The sequence below is a fragment of the Phaseolus vulgaris genome, chromosome 4, assembly GCF_051622355.1.
Source record: "Phaseolus vulgaris cultivar YP4 chromosome 4, ASM5162235v1, whole genome shotgun sequence".
In the NCBI taxonomy this organism is placed as follows: Eukaryota; Viridiplantae; Streptophyta; class Magnoliopsida; order Fabales; family Fabaceae; genus Phaseolus; species Phaseolus vulgaris.
The window spans coordinates 47,746,373-47,772,966 of NC_143501.1; the positions used below are offsets into that span (position 1 = coordinate 47,746,373).

At 27.7% G+C, this 26,594-nt stretch overlaps 2 protein-coding genes and 1 non-coding gene across 3 annotated transcripts; 2 read left to right on the forward strand and 1 right to left on the reverse strand.

The window, feature by feature from the left end:
- The first annotated feature begins 7,732 nt into the window (after nt 1-7,732).
- TRNAK-CUU (transfer RNA lysine (anticodon CUU)) lies at nt 7,733-7,805 on the forward strand. Its single transcript has one exon. It is a non-coding gene; the product is annotated as a tRNA-Lys (tRNA).
- Nucleotides 7,806-8,222: 417 nt separating this feature from the next.
- LOC137837957 (putative GPI-anchored protein At4g28100) lies at nt 8,223-11,318 on the reverse strand. Its single transcript, XM_068647145.2, has 2 exons — nt 10,302-11,318; nt 8,223-9,049 (listed from the first exon to the last, which is right to left on the reverse strand). Exons 1-2 carry the CDS (start codon nt 10,965-10,967, stop codon nt 8,717-8,719), a joined length of 999 nt encoding a protein of 332 aa, XP_068503246.2. The 5' UTR covers nt 10,968-11,318; the 3' UTR covers nt 8,223-8,716.
- Nucleotides 11,319-17,451: 6,133 nt separating this feature from the next.
- On the forward strand, nt 17,452-22,100 carry LOC137837961 (cyclin-dependent kinase D-3). The gene is made up of 7 exons (XM_068647147.2): nt 17,452-17,915; nt 18,465-18,763; nt 18,847-18,955; nt 19,645-19,770; nt 20,795-21,030; nt 21,112-21,423; nt 21,612-22,100. The coding sequence occupies exons 1-7, from the start codon at nt 17,811-17,813 to the stop codon at nt 21,655-21,657; spliced, it is 1,233 nt and encodes a 410-aa protein (XP_068503248.2). The 5' UTR covers nt 17,452-17,810; the 3' UTR covers nt 21,658-22,100.
- Nucleotides 22,101-26,594: the final 4,494 nt, after the last annotated feature.

The following is a 26,594-nucleotide window of genomic DNA, read 5'->3' on the forward strand; positions in this document are numbered from 1 at the left end:
ATTTGTATATTAATTTGAAATTTGTTAAGGTATTTTGGAAACTTTTTATTAATATTGTTTATGATGTTTAGGATTCAAAGGAAGAGAGAGTGTATCTTTCAATAATATAATTTCATGATATGGCAATCCTGTGTTATCCTTGTTTAACACTAAATCTACAATAATAAACATTATTTTAAACTAATATATAGTTTCATCTTACATTAATCAATTAAGTTGAAGACAGTGTGTCTTTTAATAATATATTTTCGTGACAGGACAGTTTTCCTGTCAATCTTATTTATAGTGATTTTTATTATTATTATTGATTTAGATTTTTTTTACTTTTCTATCAATATCAATTAAAATTCTTCTAATAAATATTGACAAAAAAAATTATAATTAAAGTTAATCAATTTTTTTATCATTTGATATTAAAGAAATTTTAATAGGAAAACTTATATTTTAATGAAAACCAAGCTTAACAATGGTTAAGTTGATTATATCTCAGTTAAAACTAAGCTTAATGCTATATTGATTAAATATGAAAATTTTGAAGATTTTTTTTATGTGAGATTTAAATTTTATTTTATTTTAATAAACCAAATTACTTTTATAATTTTAATAAACAATAAAATGGTAATAATTTATGTATAAAAAAGTAATTATAAAGAGAATCTCCATTAATAGAATATGTGAACAAACTTTGCTACCATTAATATCACGCGAACCTTATAACTGAGATTCTAAAACAAACTCTATATACTTCTTTTAAACAATTTGCCATAGTATATATAAAAAAATTGTAAGCAAAATTTTATATTTTTTATTATTTTAGTATTACATCACTCAAGTCAAAAATTAATTTATATTTTTTTTTCTTCAATCCATCGAAATGCTTTCAGCATATTAATTAAATTATGTATGAAAAACTAGTCATAGATAAAGTTGATCAAGATTATTGAAAATTTAAATTCTATTTAGAATAATTACTTTAGAATAATTGTGTACATAATTTTGTTTTTATATATGAAAATATGTGAATCATGTATTAATATAAGTTTTGTTTAGTTTACACATATTATAAGTAATAAAGTAATTAACAAATAAGGCTCTTGATATTGTATTTTTGTTTGACCATCCAAAAGCTAAAAAGTAATGTGTATTTATATGCATTGTGTGTAAAGATGTTTAATTAATTTAATTTTTTAGGTTGACATTTATTTGTAAAATTAAATTAGGTTATTTTGTGTTTTCACATTTTGATCTGCATTTTTATAATTTAATGTTTTAGAGTGTTACTAAATATCGATGTTTAGTTTAACATTTTGAATTTATATTTCATCAAATACTTAGTCCATCTTTATTTTAATTATATTATTAATTTTTTTAATAAATATGTTAATTCACGATTTTATTTTTCTAAAATATTTATGAAAAAAAGTTATGTAAATAATTAATGTATCGTCTCATATTTCGATCTTTCGACTCGTCACTACACGTCTTAGAATATCAGTTGTCCGGATAAAAGGTATGCAGTTATCTCAACTTATTGAAAAACTTATGAGTTGATATAATAAAACGTACCCTGTGAATATTATTATTTGTAAATATATTTTAAAGATGAGTATCTTTATAAATATTCACCTCACTCTATATTGTAAAAATATATGAGACAAAAAAAACAAGAACATTAAGTCGAATATAATAAAACGAACTAAGAAGGACCGAATCGACATATGAAACATAATGTAAGTTAATTGGTATTTGAATTTATCCTATTTTTTGTTTTTATCAACAAATAATAAATAAAATAAAAGTATACATTTCAGGAGTGTCTCAACCCTTATACAAAAAATGGTAGGGTCAACCTGCCCCTGACCTACAGGAATCTAACAAACTCTACATACCAAAAAATCAATCATCAAGGATACATGAAATAAGCCACATCAAAAGAATTCAACATCCCTCAAAACAAAACATCCCCTAATAACAACAAAAAACTTAAAGTAACATTACTAGTCAAATTCTCTCATCCAAAAACAAGTCATAAAAGAGTCTACTCAACAAAAAAAATACACTTTCTTCAAATCTATAATTTTTAATATTTCTGAGAGTCCCAACCTCTTTTCATAACCTCATCAACTATAAAGACAAGAAATACACACAAAAAAATCCAACATTCTTAAACGTATAACTAAAAACATTCTACAAAACATATTTTTTAAAATACTTCATACAATACAACCCTATTTTTGTAAAAACATATCATATAAACATATAATATAAACCTACTCTAAGATATATACATATATACGAGAAAGAAAAATAAAATAAAAATATAGAATAAAACAGGATCAATAAGATAAAGACCTACTATAACTGAAGACATAATCATGATAGAAAGATACTTGAGAACAACACGAAATAATTTTTAAGAATATCTTGTGTCCACCATTGCATCAAAAAACTAAAATTATCATATTTATTTATCCAAGTTGTGGAGTTTTTTTATATTCTCACACGAACCATCAGTATTCTGACATCAATATAAACATAATATCACGCTACACAAACAGCATAATTATTTAAAGATTATTTTTAAATAAGACTTTTTAAAGAAAATATAACATAGATTCATTATCAAAACACCATAAATTAAATTTCTTAAATTTGATTTAGTTAAAAATTTACTTCATGCCAAAAAAAATAAATTATGATAACCCCTAAAATCCAATTTATCTATATTTATTTATTATTTCTTATTAATAATATATATATATATATTTATATTGTTTTATATTGGAATTACTGAAAAATTTGATTTTACACATTCATTGACTTTTCTTGTAGTTTAATGACTGTGTATTATCGATATAAAATGTTTTACAATAAAAATTAGTTTAGCGTAATTTTAGGATAATTGTTAGAGATTCCACTTCGACTAGAGATTAGAACCTTTCATTGTATATAAGTGGGTGCAAACCTCAATCTTATGAATTGATTTTATGCGAGTTAGGCTTAAAGTCCACTTCATAATAGTAATAATTATAAAATTCATTAAACTTATAAGTTGGTTTTAAACATATTTATTTTTCAACTTCTTTCGTATATTCATTGTATTACCATATAACGTAGAATTAAAATGTTCAACTATTTAACTAAATATTAATCATAATTTAAAAATAATATTATAAATATAGATAATAAAAACTAAAGTGTTAATTAATATAATTAGAAAAAAAAGTTAAACATCAAGATCATCCAAACACTATTGGATAATATTATAAGCTAAAGCAACTAAAATATTAATCTATCTAATTAAAAATAACAAATAATTATAATAAAAAAATTAAAAATTGTTGATAATGGATCAACACACCTCCAATACACCTTCAACATGTTTAATATTAAATTAAATTAAATTAAATAAATAATTTAATTTAATTTATAGTTTAAAAAAAATCCAATTCAACCTAGCTTATTTTTTACCCCAACAATTTTTGAAAGAAAAATTGAAATAAAAAGAAATAAAAGAGAATTAAAATATATTATCTTTAGTGGTGGAGGAGCACATGCATGGACCAGTTTCTAGGGACGAAGAAACAATCACAAGGGTTTGTCATTTTGTAATGATTGAAGGGTAAGTTTGTCATATAAAACTATTATCACCGTTAAATGTCGGTGAACGCCGTTCTCCTCCACTTACTCCGAGCAAGTACTTTTTGTACACTGCTTTTTATCATTTCAGTCTTTTTAAAAATAATAAAAAATATGAGACTCCCTATTAAATAATAATAATTATCAAATTATATACATAATTATATAATATTATACTATATTGTATCTAATTAAAAGAGAAAGTTTTTTACACTACTATATATTATTTATTTTCTATACATGTACATAATGAGAATAAAAAAAAAATTCTTCTTACCTACAATTCTTATACTCACTTCCTATATAATAAATTTTAGTTTTGCAATTTTAATAATTTCAACTGAAAAAGATATTTTGTTAAAAAATATATTTCTATCACTTAGTCAAAACTGAGAAAAGTGTCTAGTTTTATAATTATTTTAATTATTTTTTTTTCAAATTTAAATTTTGTTAAGATAATATTTTTAAGATAAATTATCATATTCAAAGTATTATATATTTAAATTTATAGTTTTATTATAATATATCAATAAATTAAGAGAAGAGATGTGAATAAATTGTTATTGATTTTGACTTTTAAAAAAAAACAAGTGAGACTATATTAAATATATTGAAATAATTTTTATTCTTAATAGAGTAAATAATTTTAAATAGTTTTTTCTATTCTTTGCCCCTCTTTGAACGGAAAGTGAGAGAAAGCAACTTTGGTGAAATTAAAATACCAAATTATTTTTTTACTATTATTAGGGTCTTCTTGTTTCAGAATATGAGAAAAAAAAAAGCAAAAAAAGGCATTTAAAATTCAGAAAAGGAGATACAAAATAACGAAAAGAAAAATAAAAATATTTCTACAGTAAATATAAACCGTACAAAAATAAATAAAAAAATTAAGTAATGTGAAAGTTAATTATAATTCATGTATTAAGATCGAATATTAAATGGCTTCATCAAATATTAAAAATTTTAAAATAAAGATAACAATCAAGATAAATGTACTATCATTATTATATCATTTATTATATTCAAATATTAAACATTTACTTAAATTTTGAATAATCTTTTATATGTGTTTTTTCGATCGAGAATCGAATTTGAATAATAGAAAATGACGATAAGATTTACAAATCAAAGAAAGAGATTCTATTGTTCAACTGATAGATACTTCTCACACATAAACATAAATATATTAATATACAACTAAATTTACAAATTTTTGACTTTCTTCCATCAAATTCAAATGATAGATTTACATATGATGTATTAAAATAGTTGCAATTTTTTATATTTTATTTTATTTCATTGATTTATTGTCTTTAGATGTGAATATATAACTAGATGGAATTAAGTGAATGATTTATAACATAATGTGAAAACTTCGTAGTTATTATTACTATAGATTATGTTGAATGAAGGTATCTATTTCAATGTGAGAATTAATATAAATTTCTACCATTAGTTAGAAGTAGGAAATAAATGCTCTTGATAGACATATAAAAAATCATAGAGTCGTATAATCATATAAAAAAATTATATTATTATTCATCAAATAAATATGACATATTAATCTTTGAATTAAAATTTAAGAGACTCGTATGTAGGATTTAAGTATTTTATTTTATGTCTATAACAAGTTGATGATTGTTATTAATAAATTGATGTGACAATCAATTCAATGAAATCACCTCCAAAAATAATCAAACACACTAAAATAAAAATAATAAAATTGATGCCATTTCCATCCATTTTTTTCTATTTTCATCTCAAACTTGCCACTTGTTATGCAATGTGAATATGTAACCCTAATTTGTTGCTCCACTTGATGTTGCTCTTAGTCCCAAAAAGAAGATGGTGACTCATAGAGCCCACATTCCCACAATGTTTTGAAAATAAAGCAAAACAAAACTCATATCAATGTCTCTTTGTGGTTATCATCAACAACCTCAATAAAAATCCACTCCTTATCCTTATCAAACCAAAAATTCTTCAACTTAGATACTTCAAACCTTGTTGATAGCCTCAATCATAGATTTTGCCCAATTATACATCCACACAACTCTTTCCTTTCTTTTGACTATCATCATCAACAATCACTACTAGAAAATCAGAAACTAAATATCTACTTAAAAAACCAAATCAAAAACCAATTTTTATAGTAAGAAAAAATAATTAGTTACTAAATTATATACTATTTTGTAAACTAAAAAAAATTATCAGTATTTGATTAGTTTCTATTATTAATAAATAATTTATAAATTAATATCTAATTAGTTACCAAAATTTTAGCTACCAATCATTTAGATTTTAAAGTTAGTAGCTAAACTTTGATAGTTAATTAGATATCAATTTAAAAATTATTTATCAATATTAAGAAATTAATTTAGAAATCAATAATATTTTTAGTCTTTAAAATAATATATAATTTAGTCAATATAATAATAATCTAATAATATTTTAAATTAAAAAATAAAATAAATATAATTAAAATAATAATTTAGTAGTGTGTAGAGTGTATATGTTTAACTTGGGGGTTAAAACTATCACCACCCATAAAGAAATAATAGTTTTGAAATAAAATGGTTTTTTATAATTTGTTTTCTTTCTTGAGGTCTAATTTTTAGTTGAAAAATAATTAATCGTGTCTTTTATATCACTCAAACGTCATGTCATTATTCAAACGATATGATTTGATGTAATAAATCATCAATTTAATCTTCAATATCAACTATCAAAATTTTCATTGCTTAAACAACAATGTGTTTACTTGAACGAGGAGAGTTTCAAATAAGATATAATTGTTTCGGTATCTTAATAAATCAAACTTCAAGCTTTATCATTTGAGAAATCATAGGATGCTCAAACTATATGTGTATACTATAATGCTACATAGAAAACTAGATTTTTAATAAAAGACGTAGAAATTTCAAAAAATTAACAAAATCACTTCCAACTATCCTACACAATTTTTAAGTTATTTCTTTACTAAGGCACCTACACCAAATGGCTATAATTGTTTAATAATACTACTCCAAACCAAATTCAAGTTAAAAAAATACAATAATTAAAGTATAAATACATTAATCCAATTGTTTCAGTCTCATAATCCGAACATTTATAAGAAATACATACCTACAATAATATATAGTACACAAAAATTCGTCTCATCTTCAATTTTATTTCATCCATTTTCCCTAAGAAATTTTCAAAACCAATTTCTAACTTCCAAAATATTGCAAAATACAATAGAAACTTCTAAGCTTCAAGAATGCAAAAACTTAGGAATCAAAGTATTTTCGAACAATGTTTTCTACTAACTAAACCGATTTTAGTAATTTGTAGAAGTTATAATTTTAAATTAACTATTGTCCAAAATCATGATTATTCAATATGATTTTTTTTCTTGTATTAAAAGCCCCTAACACTTTTAATTCAGTTTAAAATGCTATTTAGTTTCAAAAACTAGTTTTTAGTTTTAATTTTAGTGTCTAGTGTATCTATAAAGCAAAGTAAAAGAAGTATCAATAAAAACTAATACTTATTTCTAAAAGTTGATGTGCACAATAGTTTGCTTAAAGTAATTATTTGTTGATTATCAACACTTAATAATTCCATTACTTGTTCAGTTTGATTAATTAAATCATATGTAATCATGTTAAATATAGGTAAAAGAGATTTATTATTTTTATAATAATCTCATATGATTTTAGTAAAAATTCATTTATACCTAAAATAAAAGTCCAGTGGAAATTAATTTTAAGTAAACTTTCAAGATGTAAAACAACAAATTATCCCTCTTATAAAAAATGAATTATTAGGTTAAATACATGCAAATATCCTCTTGATAAAAAAAATAAAATAAAATGAATGGCTTCAACTTTATGCTACTGCTTAATAGTCAAAGAGTTGAGTCAAAAGTGACTGCCAAACTGATCCTTACAATTTGCTAATATGTCATTTTCCCAAAAAAAATTATTCACAAAAAGTTTGTTCTTTTCTTATGGTGGAAAAAGGTGTAAAAGGGAAGGAAAAAAATATATATTTATTTTAAAAATAAAAATACTTATTGTAATCTTAACTTATTGTATATAAACAAAAAGCCCGTCTAGCTCAGTTGGTAGAGCGCAAGGCTCTTAACCTTGTGGTCGTGGGTTCGAGCCCCACGGTGGGCGCTTTATTTTTTTTTTAATTCTGATGTTTGGCCCAATGGACTATTTAAGGTTATTGGAGAAGCAATTGCCTTAATTTAATCATATTAGAATGCCATGGTAATTGTTCTTATTTTTATTTCATATTTAAGTGATTTTTCTTCAAGAATGACATTTTCCTGTGATAATTTTCTTAAGGGTAGATGTAAAAAAAATCCTTATATGTTAAGAACATTATTCTTTTCATCTTTTAGAGAAGAAGTATAAACAAGTTGCTTTTAACTTTTTGTTTATTTGTCTTCTTTATCACTATCAAAATTTTCCCTATTGGCTGATTCATAATTTCTCCATGCTGAACTTGTGACAAGTCATTGTTTTTGGAATAATTGAGCTAGCAAAAAACATCACCACATCAAGTGTAGACAACAAAGAACATGAGTGTTCTGATGAGGAAGTTGACTTTCCATAAACCATATATAACTGTCTCATGAAAAATGCCACCCTAATAACTGAACACTACTTCCAAATGTTGTCCCTTGAAAACAACTTCACAAGTTCCTATTATGGTGGTCCACCAAAGCAAAACCCTGGCAAATATCAAACACCTCACCCTATTGCAACTAAGAGATGCTTATCAAGTGAGAGGAGTGTTTGTTCAAAAGAGTAAAGGAAAGAAATCTAGATATTATGCAACCATACATGGATGATTATGATGAAAAGTTCTTCAATTATCATATGATCAATCAACAAAGTCAAAGACACAAGACTTTGTACCATCCATTTATGGTTGTATGGTGAAGTTAACTTCTCTTGTCCTCTCTTATAAACACTTATCTCACTTGATACACACCCTGCAATCAATAAAAACTACATTCCTAAGCAACAACATAAAGATCCAAATCTACAAAATGTCATGTTTGAGATCTTTTTTTTGCTCATATCATGGTAAAATGCATAGGTAGTAGTAGCAAACAAAGCAAGAACAAAGAAAGAGAGATGAGTGGTTGGAGGTTGGTTGAGGAAGAGTGATTAGAGATTTCAGATGAGTCCACAGCAAGAGGCATTCCATCACTGTTTAGAGAGCAGGAATGAGGGTAAGAGGCATCAGTGTTCAACATCAGAGCTCTGAGAACACCAGAAACTGTGTGCATATAAGCTGTCCTATTTTTAGCCAGAAGCCATGTCAAGCCCATAAGCTCACAGTCTTTGTTGTGGATCTTGGTGGTCCTGTCTTCTGCTTTGCTTGAATTTGAAGACTTCTTGTTAAGCTGCGTAGAAGTAATACTTCAATGAGAATATCAAAAGAGGTTGCATATAAGTGATTCCACAAAAGGGGTTTGGTGCATCAAAGCTTCTTAAATAGCATCTTGGTTGGTGTAACATCCACTCATAGCAAAAATGGTCTCAGATGCACATCAAGGCTAATGCACTACCTAATGCAAGGCTTTTAATAGTGTGGCAGTGTGCAATTATTAATTTGTTAGCAACCCTGAATAATATTTTTAAATGCAACAAAAAATGTGACCCTAGCATGAGACTTCAATGACAATTTAAGATTCTGAAACAATTTCAAGGATTTTAAGGACAAGGGGCATAAATTCTGCAAACTCCTAACTGAAAATCAGAAACAGGAACAACAAATCCAAACACAGCCACAAATGATGTTGGTATCTAATTTTCAAAACTGTATGATGCTTAATAAAAAATGTGATCATGACAGACAATAGGATGAATGACTCAAGAAGAATCAGAGAATTAAAAGATCTGTAGGTATATATGAGAGAAAGAAAAAGAACAAAACTAAAATTCTATATTAAGAAACCATCATTTATGACCAGGGCAGGCTAATAATAAGAACAGTCAAATTGGATGGGGTCTCAAGCATTTAACAAATGACACTATCTGTCATAAATCATCATACCAAGAAAGCTAGTTTTGCATAAGACCATTTTCTCTGAGTCATTTTCATACTTGATCCAGAAGAGAATTATCTAAAAGGACTGGTGTTAGCTAAAGGGTCCTCTTAATACCAATAATCCAAAACTACAACTTAATTTGAAGTACCAAGATAGTGACATTGCACTTATTTGCTTAATATTTCCCAGCTATATCAGTTTATTTAAGAACTTGATTTTTGAGACATTAGAGTTAATACTGGTTTCTCTAAATTCTCATGTGACAAAAAAAAATAGTTGCTGAGTTACAAAGCATACTACTAATCCACCATTGGCTCCAGCCATGTTCGTGAACCACACAAACTCCAAAGGCGCGTGAAGAACTGTGAAAAGGCTTAGAAAGCAACCAACATCACAGGTAAACAAAAGCATGACACAACTTTACTAAGTACCAAGCATGAGTGAAGAAGATGAAAATGAAACCAAAACACCATCTTGATCTTCAACTTTCAACAAGATCCATCAACTTCCAAGTCACAATGAACTAAGCAAATGACACCGAAACATGAAAAGAATACCCTAGAAAAAAGAGATTTTTTTTTATGTATAAACTGGGAAAACTCACCAAATAGAGGGTATTTAAGCACTTAGAGCACCCTCCAAGACCTGGTAAGCCATTGACATCAGTGCTACTACTCAAGCAATTCTTCTCCAACCTTCTGACACCTGCATCCCCCACAAGCTCCCCATTTTGGCTAACAGAAAATGCATCTGGGCATGTCAAGTGATGCAGCCTAATGCCACAAAAGCAATACACCACATCACAGGTATCATTAGGCTTGGTAAGCTCAATTCCCCTAACTTCCAAAGCCTTTCCTAGCTCATTCACACAGGTTTCTGAGTCATCTGGCAGCAAAGGCATCATGTCATATACTGATGTAGAGTGGCCATGAACATTGCTATGCCTGTGGCCCAACATGCCTAGTGCAGTAGAAGAATATGCAGAATACAACCATGCTGCAAGCACTGGGCAGCACCTGCTGCGGTGGAGCTCCATGTCACCACCACTTTTGGCACCACCACATGCACTCTTGATCCCATCAAAGAGCTCATCTGAGAGGGTAAGAGGGCAACCTGCAACATCAGATTCTTCTGGGAATGCAGGGATTGTCGTTGAAGGCTTGGATGGGGTTAGCAAAACGGGCTTAAGGGTGGTTGTTGCTGCTGAGTCAGTATGGCACAGGTAGCAAGGGAAGAAAAGGATGCACAAGAGGAAAAGTGTCAATGACATGGTGTTAATTCCAGAGTGAAAGAGTATATGCCTAAGCTGAGGGGAAAGGAATGGAATGGAAGAAAGTTGTCTTGTTCCTCTTACCAAAAAGAAGAAAATGTGATGTTAGTATAGGTTTTATGGGTAGGAGGAACCAAAGGGAAAGGCAAAGAAAGATAAAGGGTAAAAGATGGTGGGGTTGGTGTACAATATATAAAGATAAAAAAAAGGAAAAAGAAAGTGGTGTGGCTGTGGAAAGTTTGGCAGTATGCTACCTCGTTTAGATCTAAAGTACTTACTACTCACCAGAGCAAAGTCACAAGAAGGGATTGGATTTGGAATGCTGTAGCATGAACAAATCATGGATGAAACAACTACATTTGATTCAGGTTTTGGTTTTATGTGGTCTTACAGCATACTTGGATTTGCCTTGCACATGATTTAGATAGAAACAAACACTTTAAAATACCAGTTAACAAGTTTTAGTCACATAGTTAATTGTGTACTTGTTGGCTCAAATACAGAATTAGTGTTGTTAAGTTTGGATTTTGTGGTTCCTTTTTTCCCAAATGATTGTTTTGTTTTGTTGTGTGATGTTTGGATTAGTGTGTGTGAATATCAGTAGGTAAAGTGTATTTAATTCATGGTATTGTGAGTGCAGAGGGATGGTGAGAGTTTTCACATGATTTGAAGGTTCTTATTGAATGAGTAACTCAGAAGTGCCAATATCTTAATTGTTTCCACCAGCAGTTGTTGCAACCTTTATTCTTCTCTTACTTACTCCTCCCTCCTAAATCCTAATCATGCAAATCAATTATCTTCTGCATAATTTTATTTTTAGGGTTCTAAGGGGTAATTCTAGATATTTTTCAAGCCTTGATAATAATATTTATTACTGTGAGGATAAAGCTAAATATTATATAATTTTAACATCAACACTTTATTTTATTGCTTATGTATGTTAATGTAAAATTATTCTAACTAAATCAGTAGTTTTTTTTATATATATATATATTTTAGTTCTGATACACAACTGTTAAAAGTGTCACAAAAATTTGTTATGATATAAAAAAAAATAAATGAAAATATCATAGTTGAGTTTGGGTTTAGGGTAAGAACATTATTTGAGTTTGACAAATTATCCTCTCAATTTTTTATCTATTAAAAGCAAAAATAACAAAATTTGAAAGAAATGATTTCAAAATCTAACCTTACTAAAAATGATAGATGTTAAAATTATATTCTAAAATCATCCTCGGTCTAATTTAGTTAAGTTTATTTAAATTTTTATATTTTATTTTATTTTATTCTATTTTAAAAATATATTTATAGTATTAAACATTATTAAAAATAGTTTTATTAATATTGATTTGATCTCATTTATTTGATTTTATTTGAACTGTTAATCCCTGAACTGGTTTATTGATGGATTCAATTTTAAAAGTATTCATAAAACTGTTTATGGTGTTAAAGGATGATCAATGAAATATTTTAATCAATAACACTTATATTTATATTAAATGTATTTCTAATTAGTTGATTGGATCAATGTTGCATGTGCCTAGTAGATATAAATCTTTTTCAAAATTTATGAACACTAAAAACTAATAAAAAAATTGGAAAAACAGCAAAAAATTCCAATAAATTATATTTAAATGCATTGTTTACTGTGTGGGTAAATTCAATTTTCCATTGATTCAAAGGGTCATTCTACGAGTGTTTGTGTTCTATCTACATTAATCTAAAGTTCTTTTTCCAATCTAATTCGCAAACAAAAAATATATATTAATCAAATTTAAAATCTAACAATTTTTTTTTCATTATAATGTATAATACTCTAATTTTTTCTACATATTATCAAATATTTTTCTCATAAAATAAACTAACATGACATCCAAATTTTAAAACAAATTTTAAATAAATTTAATCAAAGCTATAACTTTAAAACAAAGCTATAACTTTAATCAATTTAAATAAATGTAAATAAAAACTAATAAAAAAAGTTTGGAAATATCAATAAATTCTATAATTAATTATATATCCATTCAATTGAATTGTTTACTAAGTAGGTAATTAATTAAATTTTCCATTGATTCGATGGGTCCAATCTAATACACTATTCAACCTGCTCTTATATATTATGATTGATTCAATTTTTTTATTTATGGAAAACTGTGTCTCGAGTCCCCAAAAAAAACTGTTAAATATGAAACTTTAATTTTCACCCTTCTGCATATTTTTGTGTGTTTTTGACCCTTCTGAACGTTGTTCATCATTTTTCTACGTCTTCAAAAGAATGTAATCAGATTTGTAAGTTAAAATCTACATTTTACATTAATATTAATAATAACTGAGAAGTAGCCTAAAACCTTATACTCTAACAATGCCATATTTCTTTCATTTAGTCTAAGTAGAAACATTGGTCTCTAGATACCATATTACAAAGTGGACTTTAAGCCTAACTCAACCTCATAAAACCGGTTCATGAGGTTGATGTTTGCACTCACTTATATACAATGAAAGGTTCTAATCTCTAGTCGATGTGGAATTTCCAACCGTAATTAATGCTATTTTCTCTTCTCTATAAATAAACGAGATATTCTTCGTTAATTTTCTAAATCAACACTGAGACCATTTTGTCATCTTAACGGGTTGAGTTCATGATCTTAGAGTCTCCAACCTCATACATAAACTAATGAGACTAATAAACTTCAAAGATCGATAATTTTTTCATCATAGTAATAAACTCGGTCCATAATCTCAAAAGTACCATAATTACCAAAATTCGACAAAATCCGACTAATAAACAAGTTTGATTGGTTCGATGACCAGTTCAATAATTTTAAAAAATGAACAATTTCAGAATCCATGAGAATAGTCGAAAACATGTGAAAAAAATAATTTAAACTTATGTTACTTCAAATAGTTGATGTACATTTGCTTAGTTTTGGTGAATTAAGTTCAAGGTTTAGGATATTCTAAAAACATGTGCAAAAGACTAATTTGAATTGATATTCTTTCAAATAGTTGATGAACAATTACTTAGTTGGTGAATTAAATTGAAAGTTTTGGATCGTTTACCAAAACCATTCAATTTTGATAGGTTAATTATTTAAATAAATAAAATTTAAAAAATATTAAAATGAATAAATTATGTATAATATAAGAAGTAGTAAAAAGATGAAAGTTTATTTTGTATGATGATAAGAAGTAGTAAGAGATTTTGAGGTGAGAAAAGAGTGGAAAGAGCAGCACGTTTTGCAGTGAAAAGCTGCCAATAAGGTTTCATTTTCTTTCTCATAATGAAACCTTTTTTTTTCTTTCATCAAAACAACTATAGTAAAACCATATCTGCTACTTCCAGAAGCTTCATAATGTAACACCACCATTTTTTATTTTTCCACAATAAATAAATAAAAAACCAAGAGAAATAGTATCTAAGAATAAAAAATTATAAAAGATGTTGGATTATTGAACAGAAATTATTGATATTGAAAGTTTCTTTTTATATAACAAGATGTTCGTCTAGTTCAGTTGGTAGAGTGTAAAGTTCTTAACCTTGTAGTTGTGGGTTCGAGCCCCACGGTGGGAGTTTTTTATTTTTTATCTTTTAATATACATTCATGGACTTGTCTGGCCCAATGGGGCAACTTCTACCTGCACCTCTACAAATTTCTCCCTGCACCCCATCCTTTTAAGATAAGACTATTTTGCCCCCTTTAAAATGACTTTCAAATTATTCTTTCTGAAATAATTTTGGAACATTTTTTCTGGAACATGTTTTATGAATTCCGGATTTATCAATATGGAAATAAAAGAAAATGTGTTTCGGTAGTTCTGAAATGATTTTTTTTCTTTCGAATTTTCTATTACAGAAATACCCTTTGCTTATGGAACTACTATTTCGGAAACACCTAAAGCTGTAAAGGATAATTTCGGTATTTTTGAAGAACGTAGGGGTGTAGGAAGAAAAATGTAGAGGTGTAGGAAGAAATTTCCCTCTGTTGGCCCAACTAGTTACTGTTTGATCCAACTCGTAACTTTCAGTATAATGAAAAATATTGTTTTTTATTTTATTTTAAACCTCACAAAAGCTATAATTTGAAATTTTTTGAGTTACTTTGGATTTATCATTTTAGAATATCCTATATATATTTATTACGAATTTAACGTTTCTGAATTAATTTAAAATATTTGTTTTGAAAAATATAAAATTTATCATCCTCCCAAATACATTATCGCGACAAAATTTTAAAACATCTTAGAAAGCTTTTTCCTTAATGTACCCGAAGATTAATGCAATCAATCAAAATTTCATAAAATACACGTAATGTGATTAAAATATATTTACTATTGAGCTATACAAAAGTGGAGAATTCATCATTCAATATAATTATTATAATTATTGTGATTACTATCTCCTTTTGTTTTTGAAGATAATGAAATTGGAGTTAGTAATTAGTCTTTATATCAAATGTCAAATGTGAAACTAAAATTCACTCAATGCAATATAGTTCACAAAACAACTCAAAATTTGACAACACAACATTTAAAATAAGGTATTTTAAAATAAAACATTACAATTTGCATAGGATTGGTCATCTCTGAATCTAACTCCAATACAATTAACATATTACGAATAAGAATATCAAACTAAGACAAAAAAAAAACAAATATCAATAAAAACATATGCTCAAATTTACATAAAAATATTTCAACTTATAAAACCAAATAATATGAGTAAACTCAATATATAACTAATATTAAAAGTTTCCACTTTCCAAATAATTTATGCCACAATCTAATAATAAAATTATACTCTCATTTATAATATCAATTCAATAACAATTTAATATTAAACATAAATTTTAACATAATTATTAAAAAAGTTGTTATCAATTTTTAATTTACTATATTTTAGCTTAACCGATGTTATATTTTATTGTAAAAAGATATTTTTCCACTAGTGAAAACATAAATATGTTTATGGATATTTTTTGTTGCAACCTGAATAATGAAAGATTTTCAAATTTTATCTTCATTATAATTAATTGTAGTAGAGTGAGAAAATGTCCTCAAAATACGTTTATAGGAGAATATGTTCCTTTACAATGATCACATGTAATGAAATGCTCAATTTTCAAATTATGGCTCAATTTCCATGGATGATATTTTATTATAACTTTTGCATAATGTGTACCTCATAAAAATTGGATTTATGTTATTTTTTGACAAACATAATATAATAACAACACCGAGTCCATCTAACAACAACCAAAAATACTACTAATAGAGAATATATATTCATCTTCAATACTTTTAACTCTTCCATTAAACTATCTTTCATAAACAAAATCTCAACTCTCTATATTTCTTTTCCTCCACCCTCTTTATTTTGAGATTTCGTTGTTTCTCTTTATTTTGCTTTTATAATATATCTAAATTATCCTTCTTTATCATGGTAATTTTCCAATAACAAAAAGTTGACTTAAACATATCATAATTGTTGTTATTTATAACGTGGATAATTGATAATTGAAAACAACTCCATTCTTTAACCAAAATCAAAAGCAAATTTAACATACCCTCAATAATAAAATATATACGTGTGAAACAAATTTCTTAATATTTTTTATACTCTCACGACAAACCTTTTTACATTGTAGCACATACAATTATTAGATGCTAACATCTTGAAATCTTCTCCTTACATAAAAATTTGAAAAATCATTAAACGAATCTCAAAGACTCACAATAAGCTTAACATCTTAGATCAAACCTATTTATTACCATTACTCATCTTAAAGAAAACTCTATTTTTCCTCTAAAAACCATTAAAGTAAACACTTACATATTATTAGTGCATAATAAGACACAACCCTCATTATTGGAACCCCTTAGAAACCTAACTGGTTATTCCTTCACATTTATATGTTATTCTCTCACCTCCATAAATTATCGTATTTTTAAAAATATCCCTCTATAATATTTTGGATTACGTAATCCAGAATTTTTTTTTATATTCGTAATTAGCTTTCAGATTACATAATTCGGAAGCCTTTTTTTTCATATGTATGATTAGTTTTTAGATTACATAATCTGAAAGTTTTTTTTCAAATGCGTGTCCGAATTATAATATGATAGTTTACGAGTATAAAGTGGTAGAAGAATATAGAGATGTGCTGAAAGAAACAATCTAGAAACTATCATACCAACTATTTAAAGAAGATGCATAACTTTTTAATAAAAAAATGCAAAACAAACCATTAATTTTCGGAAATCAATAACTTACGCATGTGGGTCCTAACTTTACGAAGAAAAGAGTTAAATGTTAAACGAAAATCTAATCAAGAATCCCAAAGAAAAATAAAATAAAATCAGACACCTTCCAATTATTGTTTATAATATATAATATATGAGGAACTCGAAAGGTATTTATTATCAATAATAAATAAATAAAACAATTGAAGCGCGTTTATTACATTATTATTTTATTTTATTCAGCAAATTGGGTGTAGTAGTAGTGTAGCCGTTGCACTTGTCCAACGCTCCCTCTCTCTTTTTTCTCTCTCTCTTTATCGCAGTTCTTCACTATTTCTTTCTCTCTCTCTCTCTCTACCTTCACACACCCCACTGTGAAAAAACTATCAACACTCTTTCAGTTGGGGCTTTTCCAGCGTGACCCATTTGTTTATTCTCAATTTTCCAGTTCAATTTCAAATGCAATTGGTAGATTGCGATTTCCCCCACCAGAAACCCTAGCCGTTTCTAGATGACCCACTTGTGAATTCGCAATTTTGTTACTGAATTTCAGCTGTGTTTCATAGTTTCTTTGCATCTTCGCCACCAATTTTGGGGGGGAAAATGTCGGAATTCGATCTGTCCAAGAAAGTAGCCGATAGGTATCTCAAGCGTGAGGTCCTTGGTGAAGGTACATACGGTGTCGTTTACAAAGCCATCGATACGCAGGTAACTTTTTTCTAGTGTTTAACTCTGTTCTGTTCGTTAAAGTAAAAAAAAAGAAAGAAAAACAAAGTAAAAGAACAGTTATGGACAAAATTACGAGTATATTTGTAGCGAAGATATTTTGTTATGGATTGTGAGAATTGGGTTTGAATAAAGTTTGGAACTTGGAAAAGAAGTTGAAATGTCTTATATTGAAGGTTGGGTTAATAGAATCTTTGAATAAGAGGAAAAAAAAGTCTTTAATAATATTCAGGGAATGTATGCATTTTAAAGTTGTTTAAAAATGGATTTGGTAAAACTATGCTTTTTTTGTGGTAACTTGCAATGGGGTATTCCAGTTTCCGTTAATTTTTTGTTTTGTGTTGGTTGTGGCTGCTATTTGATTTTTGTTGCAATGGATACTATTTGATTGTATTGTGGAATTATGGCTGCACACGTCTTCATGAATTGGCCTTTTATTTAATAATGACGATGATACTACAATGGTACTGTTATTGTTATCATTATCTTGTGGTCCTTATGATTATAAAGATGTATTCATTGCATGGACAGACAGGGCAGACGGTGGCAATTAAGAAGATCCGGCTTGGCAAGCAGAAAGAAGGGGTGAATTTTACGGCTCTCAGAGAAATTAAACTGCTTAAGGAGCTCAAAGATCCAAACATTATTGAGCTGATTGATGCCTTTCCCCATAAAGGGAATTTACATCTTGTGTTTGCGTTCATGGAGACAGACCTTGAAGCTGTTATACGGGATCGGAATATTGTTCTTTCACCCGGTGATATAAAATCTTACCTTCAGATGACACTTAAAGGCCTTGCTGTTTGCCACAAGAAATGGGTGTTACATAGGTAGATTATGTTGCTTATATGGTCATTCTAAGTCATTACTTGCTTTTAGTTCTGAGCTCAGAGGTTTTGTTATGCATTTTCAGGGATATGAAGCCAAATAACTTGTTGATAGGATCTAACGGACATCTGAAACTTGCAGATTTTGGTTTAGCTCGGGTATTTGGAAGCCCAGACCGCAGGTTCACTCATCAGGTTTGCTTCTTTATGCATAATGTCTTGGGAATCCTTTAAGTATGCGGGATTAATCCTTACAATTTGAGGAAGGACTTTGGAAACGGACTGGTTTCTTTAATTAATATCAGCATTCTGAGTAAATTGTGAATTTAAATAAAACTCAACTCATCTGTTAATTATTCCACTTTCTTCAGATTCTTCAATAATAAGACTAGCAAACTTTCCTAAATTTGGATGGTTAGAATTTGCATGACTAGAAAAGAATATTCCCTAGATATTTTATAATCACCTTTGGTTTTCTATGATGCTTTAGTTCGAATTTATATGAAAACACACAATGCAAGTCAAGCTGCGTTTACCATGAAATCTGTATTATTACTTCCTGGCTTTGTCCCAAAACTTAAAGAAAACAAGGGAAAGAAAAAAAATTATGGGTAAAAAAGCATGGACATGACTTGGAAGTAGAAGTGTTCTAGATTTTTGGTGAATATGTTTTCCTGAAGAGTGGAGTACAATTTGTTGAATCAGTAAGTAGCAGCTTGCATATCAGCCTCTTTGTAACAAAAGTGTTTCTTTTGAATACCATGTCTTCATTGCCTCCTCTAGATGTCAGCTTTTGTGTACCTTTGAACTTAACATGTTTCATCCTTGTGTTTGTACCTCGCACTTCTCTTGATGCACATTTTTGACACAAAATACATGAATAGGTGTTTGCAAGGTGGTATAGAGCACCTGAACTATTATTTGGTACCAAGCAATATGGTCCAGGGGTAGATGTTTGGGCTGCAGCCTGTATTTTTGCTGAACTTCTTCTTCGTCGACCCTTCCTGCAGGTAAATCAATATTTTCATGGTGATTATGTATGAACTATTAGGCACAGGATAAATGTTCACTTTTTGTAGGTTAAAAATTAATCACTAGATCCCTAAACTATTTCGGAATTTTTAATTGTGTCTAAACTAAAAAGAAAATTCTAATTGGGTCCTTGGAGTTGGATTATGACGGCTTGAAATTGCTAGAAAATAAAATTTTTGTGGCGGTGTTATGTCCTACAGAGTCAATTACAAAAAATGAAAAATTAAAGACCCAATTACATATCTTTTTTTTATTGAGGCCTAATAAAATTCTTAAGAAATAAATATTTTTTAATATATAAATTATATTATAATTAAAATTCATAATATATAAATATTTTTTAGTATATAAATTATATGACAATTAAAATTCATACATATATATATATAACTATTTTTTATTATATAAATTTTGTAATTAAAATTCATAATAAATAATATTTTAAAGCATATGAATTATGTGATAATTAAAATTCATGATAAATAAATATTTTAATAATATAAATTAAAATTTTGGATTTATGATAAAAAATTTAAATTGTGATATAAGGTTATATTTAACTATTACTTTTTTCTTTTTTATAAAAAAGCAATGAAATTTAATTTAGAGATGAAAATAAAAGAGTAGATTGAAAGGATAATTGGTTGAAAAGATCGAGTATGTAGATAAAGATAAAAAGAGAGAAGAGTAGTTTGAGAAGGTCGAGAAATTTTTGGCTAATTGCAGAGGTAGTGTGTGAAATGCTCATCCCTATCAGAGAAGAGTATTGAGAATGTTTATTTGAGTGTGGAAAAAGTAAACCTCTCACTTTCTGTGCATTCCCATTTATTATATAAGAGTAGACTATTTTATGGTAAATGATGAAAGGCTGATGTTATTCCTGTTCTGACAATTTTTTATGTCACTGTTTTGCTTTTTAATTTCAAAGTGTGTATTGTTTTTGTGTAGTTAGGTATCCTCCTTCTGGTGATTTCATGAGTTTGTTTTTGTCATTTGGTGTAGGGTTCAAGTGATATTGATCAATTAGGAAAAATTTTCGCAGCATTTGGAACTCCATCTCCTTCCCAGTGGCCGGATATGATCTACCTACCTGATTATGTTGAATATCAACATGTTCTTTCTCCACCTTTGCGTTCTTTGTTTCCAATGGCAAGTGACGATGCTTTAGATTTGTTGTCAAAGATGTTTACTTATGATCCAAAAGCCAGAATTTCAGTGCAGCAGGCATTAGAGCACAGGTATGTACCATAACCATTCTCTTTAAGAAAATTTGTTTCTTTCTCTTTGCCTGATTTTTAATCTGTCTTCTTCCATTTTAGGTACTTCTCTTCTGCACCTCTGCCCACAGATCCTGTTAAACTTCCAAGACCTGCCCCTAAGAAGGAATCTAAGGCTTCAGATGTAATTACAAACGAAGGTCCTACTGTCTTGTCACCTCCAAGAAAGTCTAGGAGAGTAATGCCAGGGCGTGATGGGTCTGAAGGCAATTCCTTGCAAGGAGACAAGTTTGATGACAGTGTTAGTGTCAGACAGGCAGCTGGTGATAACACAGGAAAAAATGAGCCAGTTCCAATGTCACTAGATTTTTCTCTTTTTGGATTGAAACCTCCAAATAGACCTACAATTACCAGGTAAATCATGTTGATATCTTTATTTTATACGTAATTCATCAAGAATCTCATGAGAAGCATTACAGAGTTGAATGCAATTTCATTTTTTCTATCAGAGTTGAATAATGAAAGTGTGTGTCAAATTTGTTGTCTTCTCAATTTACTTGTAACTGCTATTTATTTAATTATTTTTTTCTTTGGTTCTGCAGTGCTGACAGATCACATTTAAAAAGAAAGTTAGATCTAGAATTTTAACAAGTTAGATCTATGATGGTTGCATCAGTGTACACGAGGGTTCTGATACAGTTGAGAAAAAACACTGCGTATCAGCTTCGCATGTATGTCATTCCTTCCTTGTCTCTCTCTCTCTCTGCATGAAGCTCCTATGATTAAGTTGATTTTTAAAGGAAGAAGTACGTAGCAGTGACAGCAGATTAGCATCTCACTTATATAGCAGTTCAGAGAGTGAAAGTAACTATCATAGATTAAAAAATTAAGTAACCGTACTCTTTGGATCCCTTTGCTCTGAATTTTTGTTCTCAACATTCAACAGAACTTGTTCTTGTATCTCTCTCCATGGAAGGCCTTGGCTGAGGGCTTTTTCTTGAGCCCTTGGCTGAGGCTTGAAAAAGTGATGGTGGGGAAAACTGGATTTTAACATTGATTTGTTATTCAACATAAAGAGAAATTATTGTTTACACTTGAAGTGTATAATATGTATTTTCTTTGGGGGGTTTTCAAATAGCTTTTGCACTGAGCAAATTTGTTTTTGTTTAGGGTTTTGCTGTGTTTGTTTCTTATGTGCAGAACCTTGGTTTAATTTTTGTTTAACAAGCTAATGATTTTGACATTCATTTGATCCTGAACTTCTCATTCTTGAAGCATTGCTGAAGTTTGATGCTGTCATGCATGCTTGTGTGCAAATTAATCACTGAAGTATTATTATTACTTTTCTCTTAAATGGTCTCTAAAGTAAAAAAATAAATAAATAAAATAAGTAATCCCTATCTATTAAAAATCATAATGAGTAATTGAAAATCCATCAAATTGGTAACGTTAGAAAATTAATTGATGATTTTTCAATATTTCAACATTTTTTGTAATTAATTGATGATGGTTTATTCAAAATAAACACCAAATTTCATTGTGTAGTATTAGACCTAATTATTAATAGTTATTGTTTTCATCTTAAAACGGTCTAATTGGGTCAAACATCATCATAAAATGCTAGTGAAAATATCTGCATTTTTAATTTAAATAATACTATTTTGAATAATTTTAAAAAAATGATTTAGGAATAAAAAAAATGTATGTATTAGTTATTTTAAGTGTGAAAGTTAGATATTTATATGAAGGATGACATTGTTGAACAAAAATGACAATAAGTTTTTTTTTTTTTTTTATAATAATAACAAATAATTTTCTTATACCAATAATAATTATAAAGTAGAACATTTTATTAAATTTTTTAGTGTTATACTTATAGAATATATGGAAATAGTTATTATTTATTGCAGGTAATTTTTTTTAATAATAAAATAAATTATATCCATGGGTAAAATCATAATCAATTAGAAGTCGTTACATAACGATTAAGAAGATATTTTTTTTATAAATAGTCATATATTATTATAAATAGAATAATTATTTAATAAAAACATATAAAAATAAATGCTGTAGGGAGGTTAATTAAACAATTTAATTTTAAGAGAAACAAAATAAAAACAAAAAATATGACTTGTATGTCTAACGAAATCAAATGAACTTATTTTTTTTTTAATTAAATCTCAAATCAAATGTCCATAACTAATTTAAACGATTGAAGTGTGATTTTATTAATGAACATTAACAACGTGTTTAAAAGTCTGTCACAAACCATTTGGCACGTGTTTATATTTCAAGCAATATTTTTATATTTTACGTCTATATGCTAAATAATTGGCTACAAACATATTATAACTATTATGCTTAGTTCAGTAAAAAAAATATTATAATTACCAAAAGAATATTTTTGGAAACTTAGAAAAAAAATTGTACTTGTTTTACATTTTGTTTGCTTTTTAATTCAAGTATCTTTTAAAAATTGTATTTTCAAATTTCTCTTTTTTAAAGAACGACAATACAAGAGAATCCAATAAATAATTTCAATTTCAATAAATAATTTTCTCTGAAATTGTGATTTCTTGTTCCTTATATTTAAGAGAATTTTTTAAAAAGTTTCTAAATGTATATATATATTTTTATTAAGATTTTAGATTTAATGTTTATTGTCGTTTTGGTTCTTGAAAATATACTGATACTATTACTTAAGTCATATATATGTAACTTTTGATTAAAATATTTATTTTTTAATTTATGGACTAAAATAACTGAACTATTATTTGAATGACTAAATTGACAATTTACTCGAATATAATCGATATTTTAGTTGTGTAAGAAATAATAATAATTGGTAACCAAGGGAGGAGTATATTTTTGGAAAAATAAATAATAAACGATACTAGATAATTTAAATTTCAGCAAACTTTTAAAATTGATGAACATTTCTAATATATGTATACTAATTAATCGGTCTTATTAATTGATTTTCCTATAACAATTATAAAATTATAAATTTCTTTTTCTTTTTCTGATTAAAATGTGTTTCTGCTAGGAAGACGAAACTTAGAGAACTATTGAAGTCTTCATCTTTCTTCTTTGGTCGGGCAGGTTGCTAGGGCTTTGCATCCTTCTCCCCTTCGTGCTTCTCCTTCGGCTCTCAGTCTCGGGTGAATGCCAAATGGGGGAGGTACCTGCAGAAGACACTCTGACGCTTAAGTCAGTAAAACGAGTGATCGACACTCGGGTAGATGCACAATAATAAATGATGTACCTTATTCCTTGGAATATGTGCTATTTATATTATTTTAATAGGCTTACCTCATTGGGCCTGATTAGTGGAATGAATCACACTTAGGGCTTGTTTGGTTCCAGGGGTGGTTCTGTTAGCGACGACGAAAGTCACAACACCACCCCATTTGGATCCATGAATTGCTGCAAGTGAGGATGGAGGGAAAGAGAAATGGGAGTGAATTTGGCTTCTCTCCAAAGATGAAGAGAAAGTTGAGCTGAAGAGAGAGAGTGCCACGTCATTCATAGTAAGTTACTTTGGTGCCCTTGCTTTTGTGTTGAACAGTGCCCCTGCATGCATGCCACATGAAAGCTTTAGATTCTTAACTTGGCTTAGGAATCGTTTGACCGTGTGTAAAACTATGAAAGGTGAGTGAATGCAGTGGGTGAGGTAGGTGGGTGTGGAATGAAGCTGACTATGTAACACGAAGCATGAAGGTGGTTCCTCCATTCACAGAAAAGCAAAGAAAGCGAGCCATTAGAGAGTGTAGTGTAGTGTGGTTGGAGAGATTCGTAAGCCATCATAGTTTGTGTTAAGGGCTTGAGTTACGTATAGCTTGTTCATCTCACGTCCTGGGTTCATCTCTGTGATTCATCTGGGTTCATCTATTGGTTCGTCTGAGGTGAGAGCATTTCTTTGAATGGTGCATAATCGATTATGGCTGAATTAAAACTGGTCACATAATCGATTATGGTGAAGATAATCGATTAAGCAAAGTTAGTAATCGATTATCTGTAAAAATTTCAACCCATAATCGATTATCTGAAGTGTGAAAAAGGGTCATAATCGATTATTTATTTCCATAATCGATTATGCTTGATTTTTGCCTACTAACATAATCGATTATCCATGGATAATCGATTATCCTATGTATATAACTGAATGGATAATCAATTATGTTCTAAATTTTGTTAAATTCTGTGTTTCTTATTTTGTTTTATGTGGTTTTCAGGCACGGGTGTTCTTCATCCCATCAGTCATCCTATTGTGTTGTTCTTGCTTATCTTCAGGTTTTTAAATTTTTTATGTAAAGTTATTTTTTTTTTCTGTTTTATATTTCTCTTTGGATGATTATGGTTTTGTAATATAATTTGTTTAGAATTTAGTTTAGTTAATTATGTTAATGAGTTAGTAAATTAATTTTGGTTGTAATATAATTTGTTTAGACTTTAGTTTAGTTAATTATGTTAAGGAGTTAGTAAATTAATTCCTTTATTTAATTTATTGTTTTAATTTTTGTAGATAGTTATAATTTTTATAAGATTAAAAAAAAATATTTATTTGTATGAAATGAATGATTTAATGGAAACAAAAATTTGTAAAGTTTAGGTTTTTGATTATAGTAAACATAAATTATTAATGTTATAGTTAAATCAAATACAAAAATGTTGTAGTGATTAAAGAAAACTGAAAAAGTTTAGTTAAATATTGCTGATAAAAAAAATAAAAATAAAATTGTCTATAAGAGAATAGATTTATTTATTTAAAATGATTGGACAAAAATTATTAATATTATCATTAAAACTATTAAAAAAATGTTTTAGTTATTTTTGTTATAAGATTTAATTGTTTATAAGAAAAAAATTAATGTTTTTAAAATGAATAATTTTACAATTGGAAATAGAAATTTGTAGGTTTTTTAAAAAGTAATTGATATTTTAGAAGTTGTATTTTTAATTGATATTTTAATAATAAATGTATAAAGTAATTATTTATTTAAAAATGAATTGTTTATAAAAAAGATTTACAAAATTTAATTTAGACAGAATGGAATTCAAAATTTTAAAAATATTTTTATAAGATTTTCATTTTTGTAGATTTAACATAATTTATTAATGTTATAATTAAAAACATTATAAAAATGTTGTAGTAATTAAAAAAAACAGTCAAAGTTTTGAGTAGAAATATGATTTTGACTTAATTTTTTTTAATTTGTATTTGACATTAATTATTGGTGTTAGAATTAAATGTTATAAAAAAATGTTATAGTAATTTAAAAAGTCAAACAAACTTTAGATTAGAAATATGAATTTTTAATAATATACAAGGGTAAAATTGTAATCTCACAAACTTTACTATTCAAAATAATTTATAATATTCTTACAACTATCATATCACTCACAATTTTTAATAAACTTTCCTCACACATCAACTCTAACATACCACAATTTAAACAACCTCAACTTTTTTTACACTTCCACCCCCACTCACCCTCAACTTTCCACTCCCCCACACCCTCTAATCCAAACACACCCTTAAGGTTGCATTACCTAATCCTTAATGATAGTTTAACTTAACTAAC

Bases quoted from the DNA above. Each gene is read 5' to 3' on its own strand.
- LOC137837957 (XM_068647145.2), bottom strand. From the start codon at position 10,967: ATGTCATTGACACTTTTCCTCTTGTGCATCCTTTTCTTCCCTTGCTAC. The intron at 9,050-10,301 runs GTGAGTTTTCCC...ACTTCTACGCAG, and splicing joins GCTTAAATACCCTCTATTTG to CTTAACAAGAAGTCTTCAAA.
- LOC137837961 (XM_068647147.2), top strand. From the start codon at position 17,811: ATGTCGGAATTCGATCTGTCCAAGAAAGTAGCCGATAGGTATCTCAAG. The intron at 18,764-18,846 runs GTAGATTATGTT...ATGCATTTTCAG, and splicing joins AAGAAATGGGTGTTACATAG to GGATATGAAGCCAAATAACT. The intron at 18,956-19,644 runs GTTTGCTTCTTT...ATACATGAATAG, and splicing joins ACCGCAGGTTCACTCATCAG to GTGTTTGCAAGGTGGTATAG.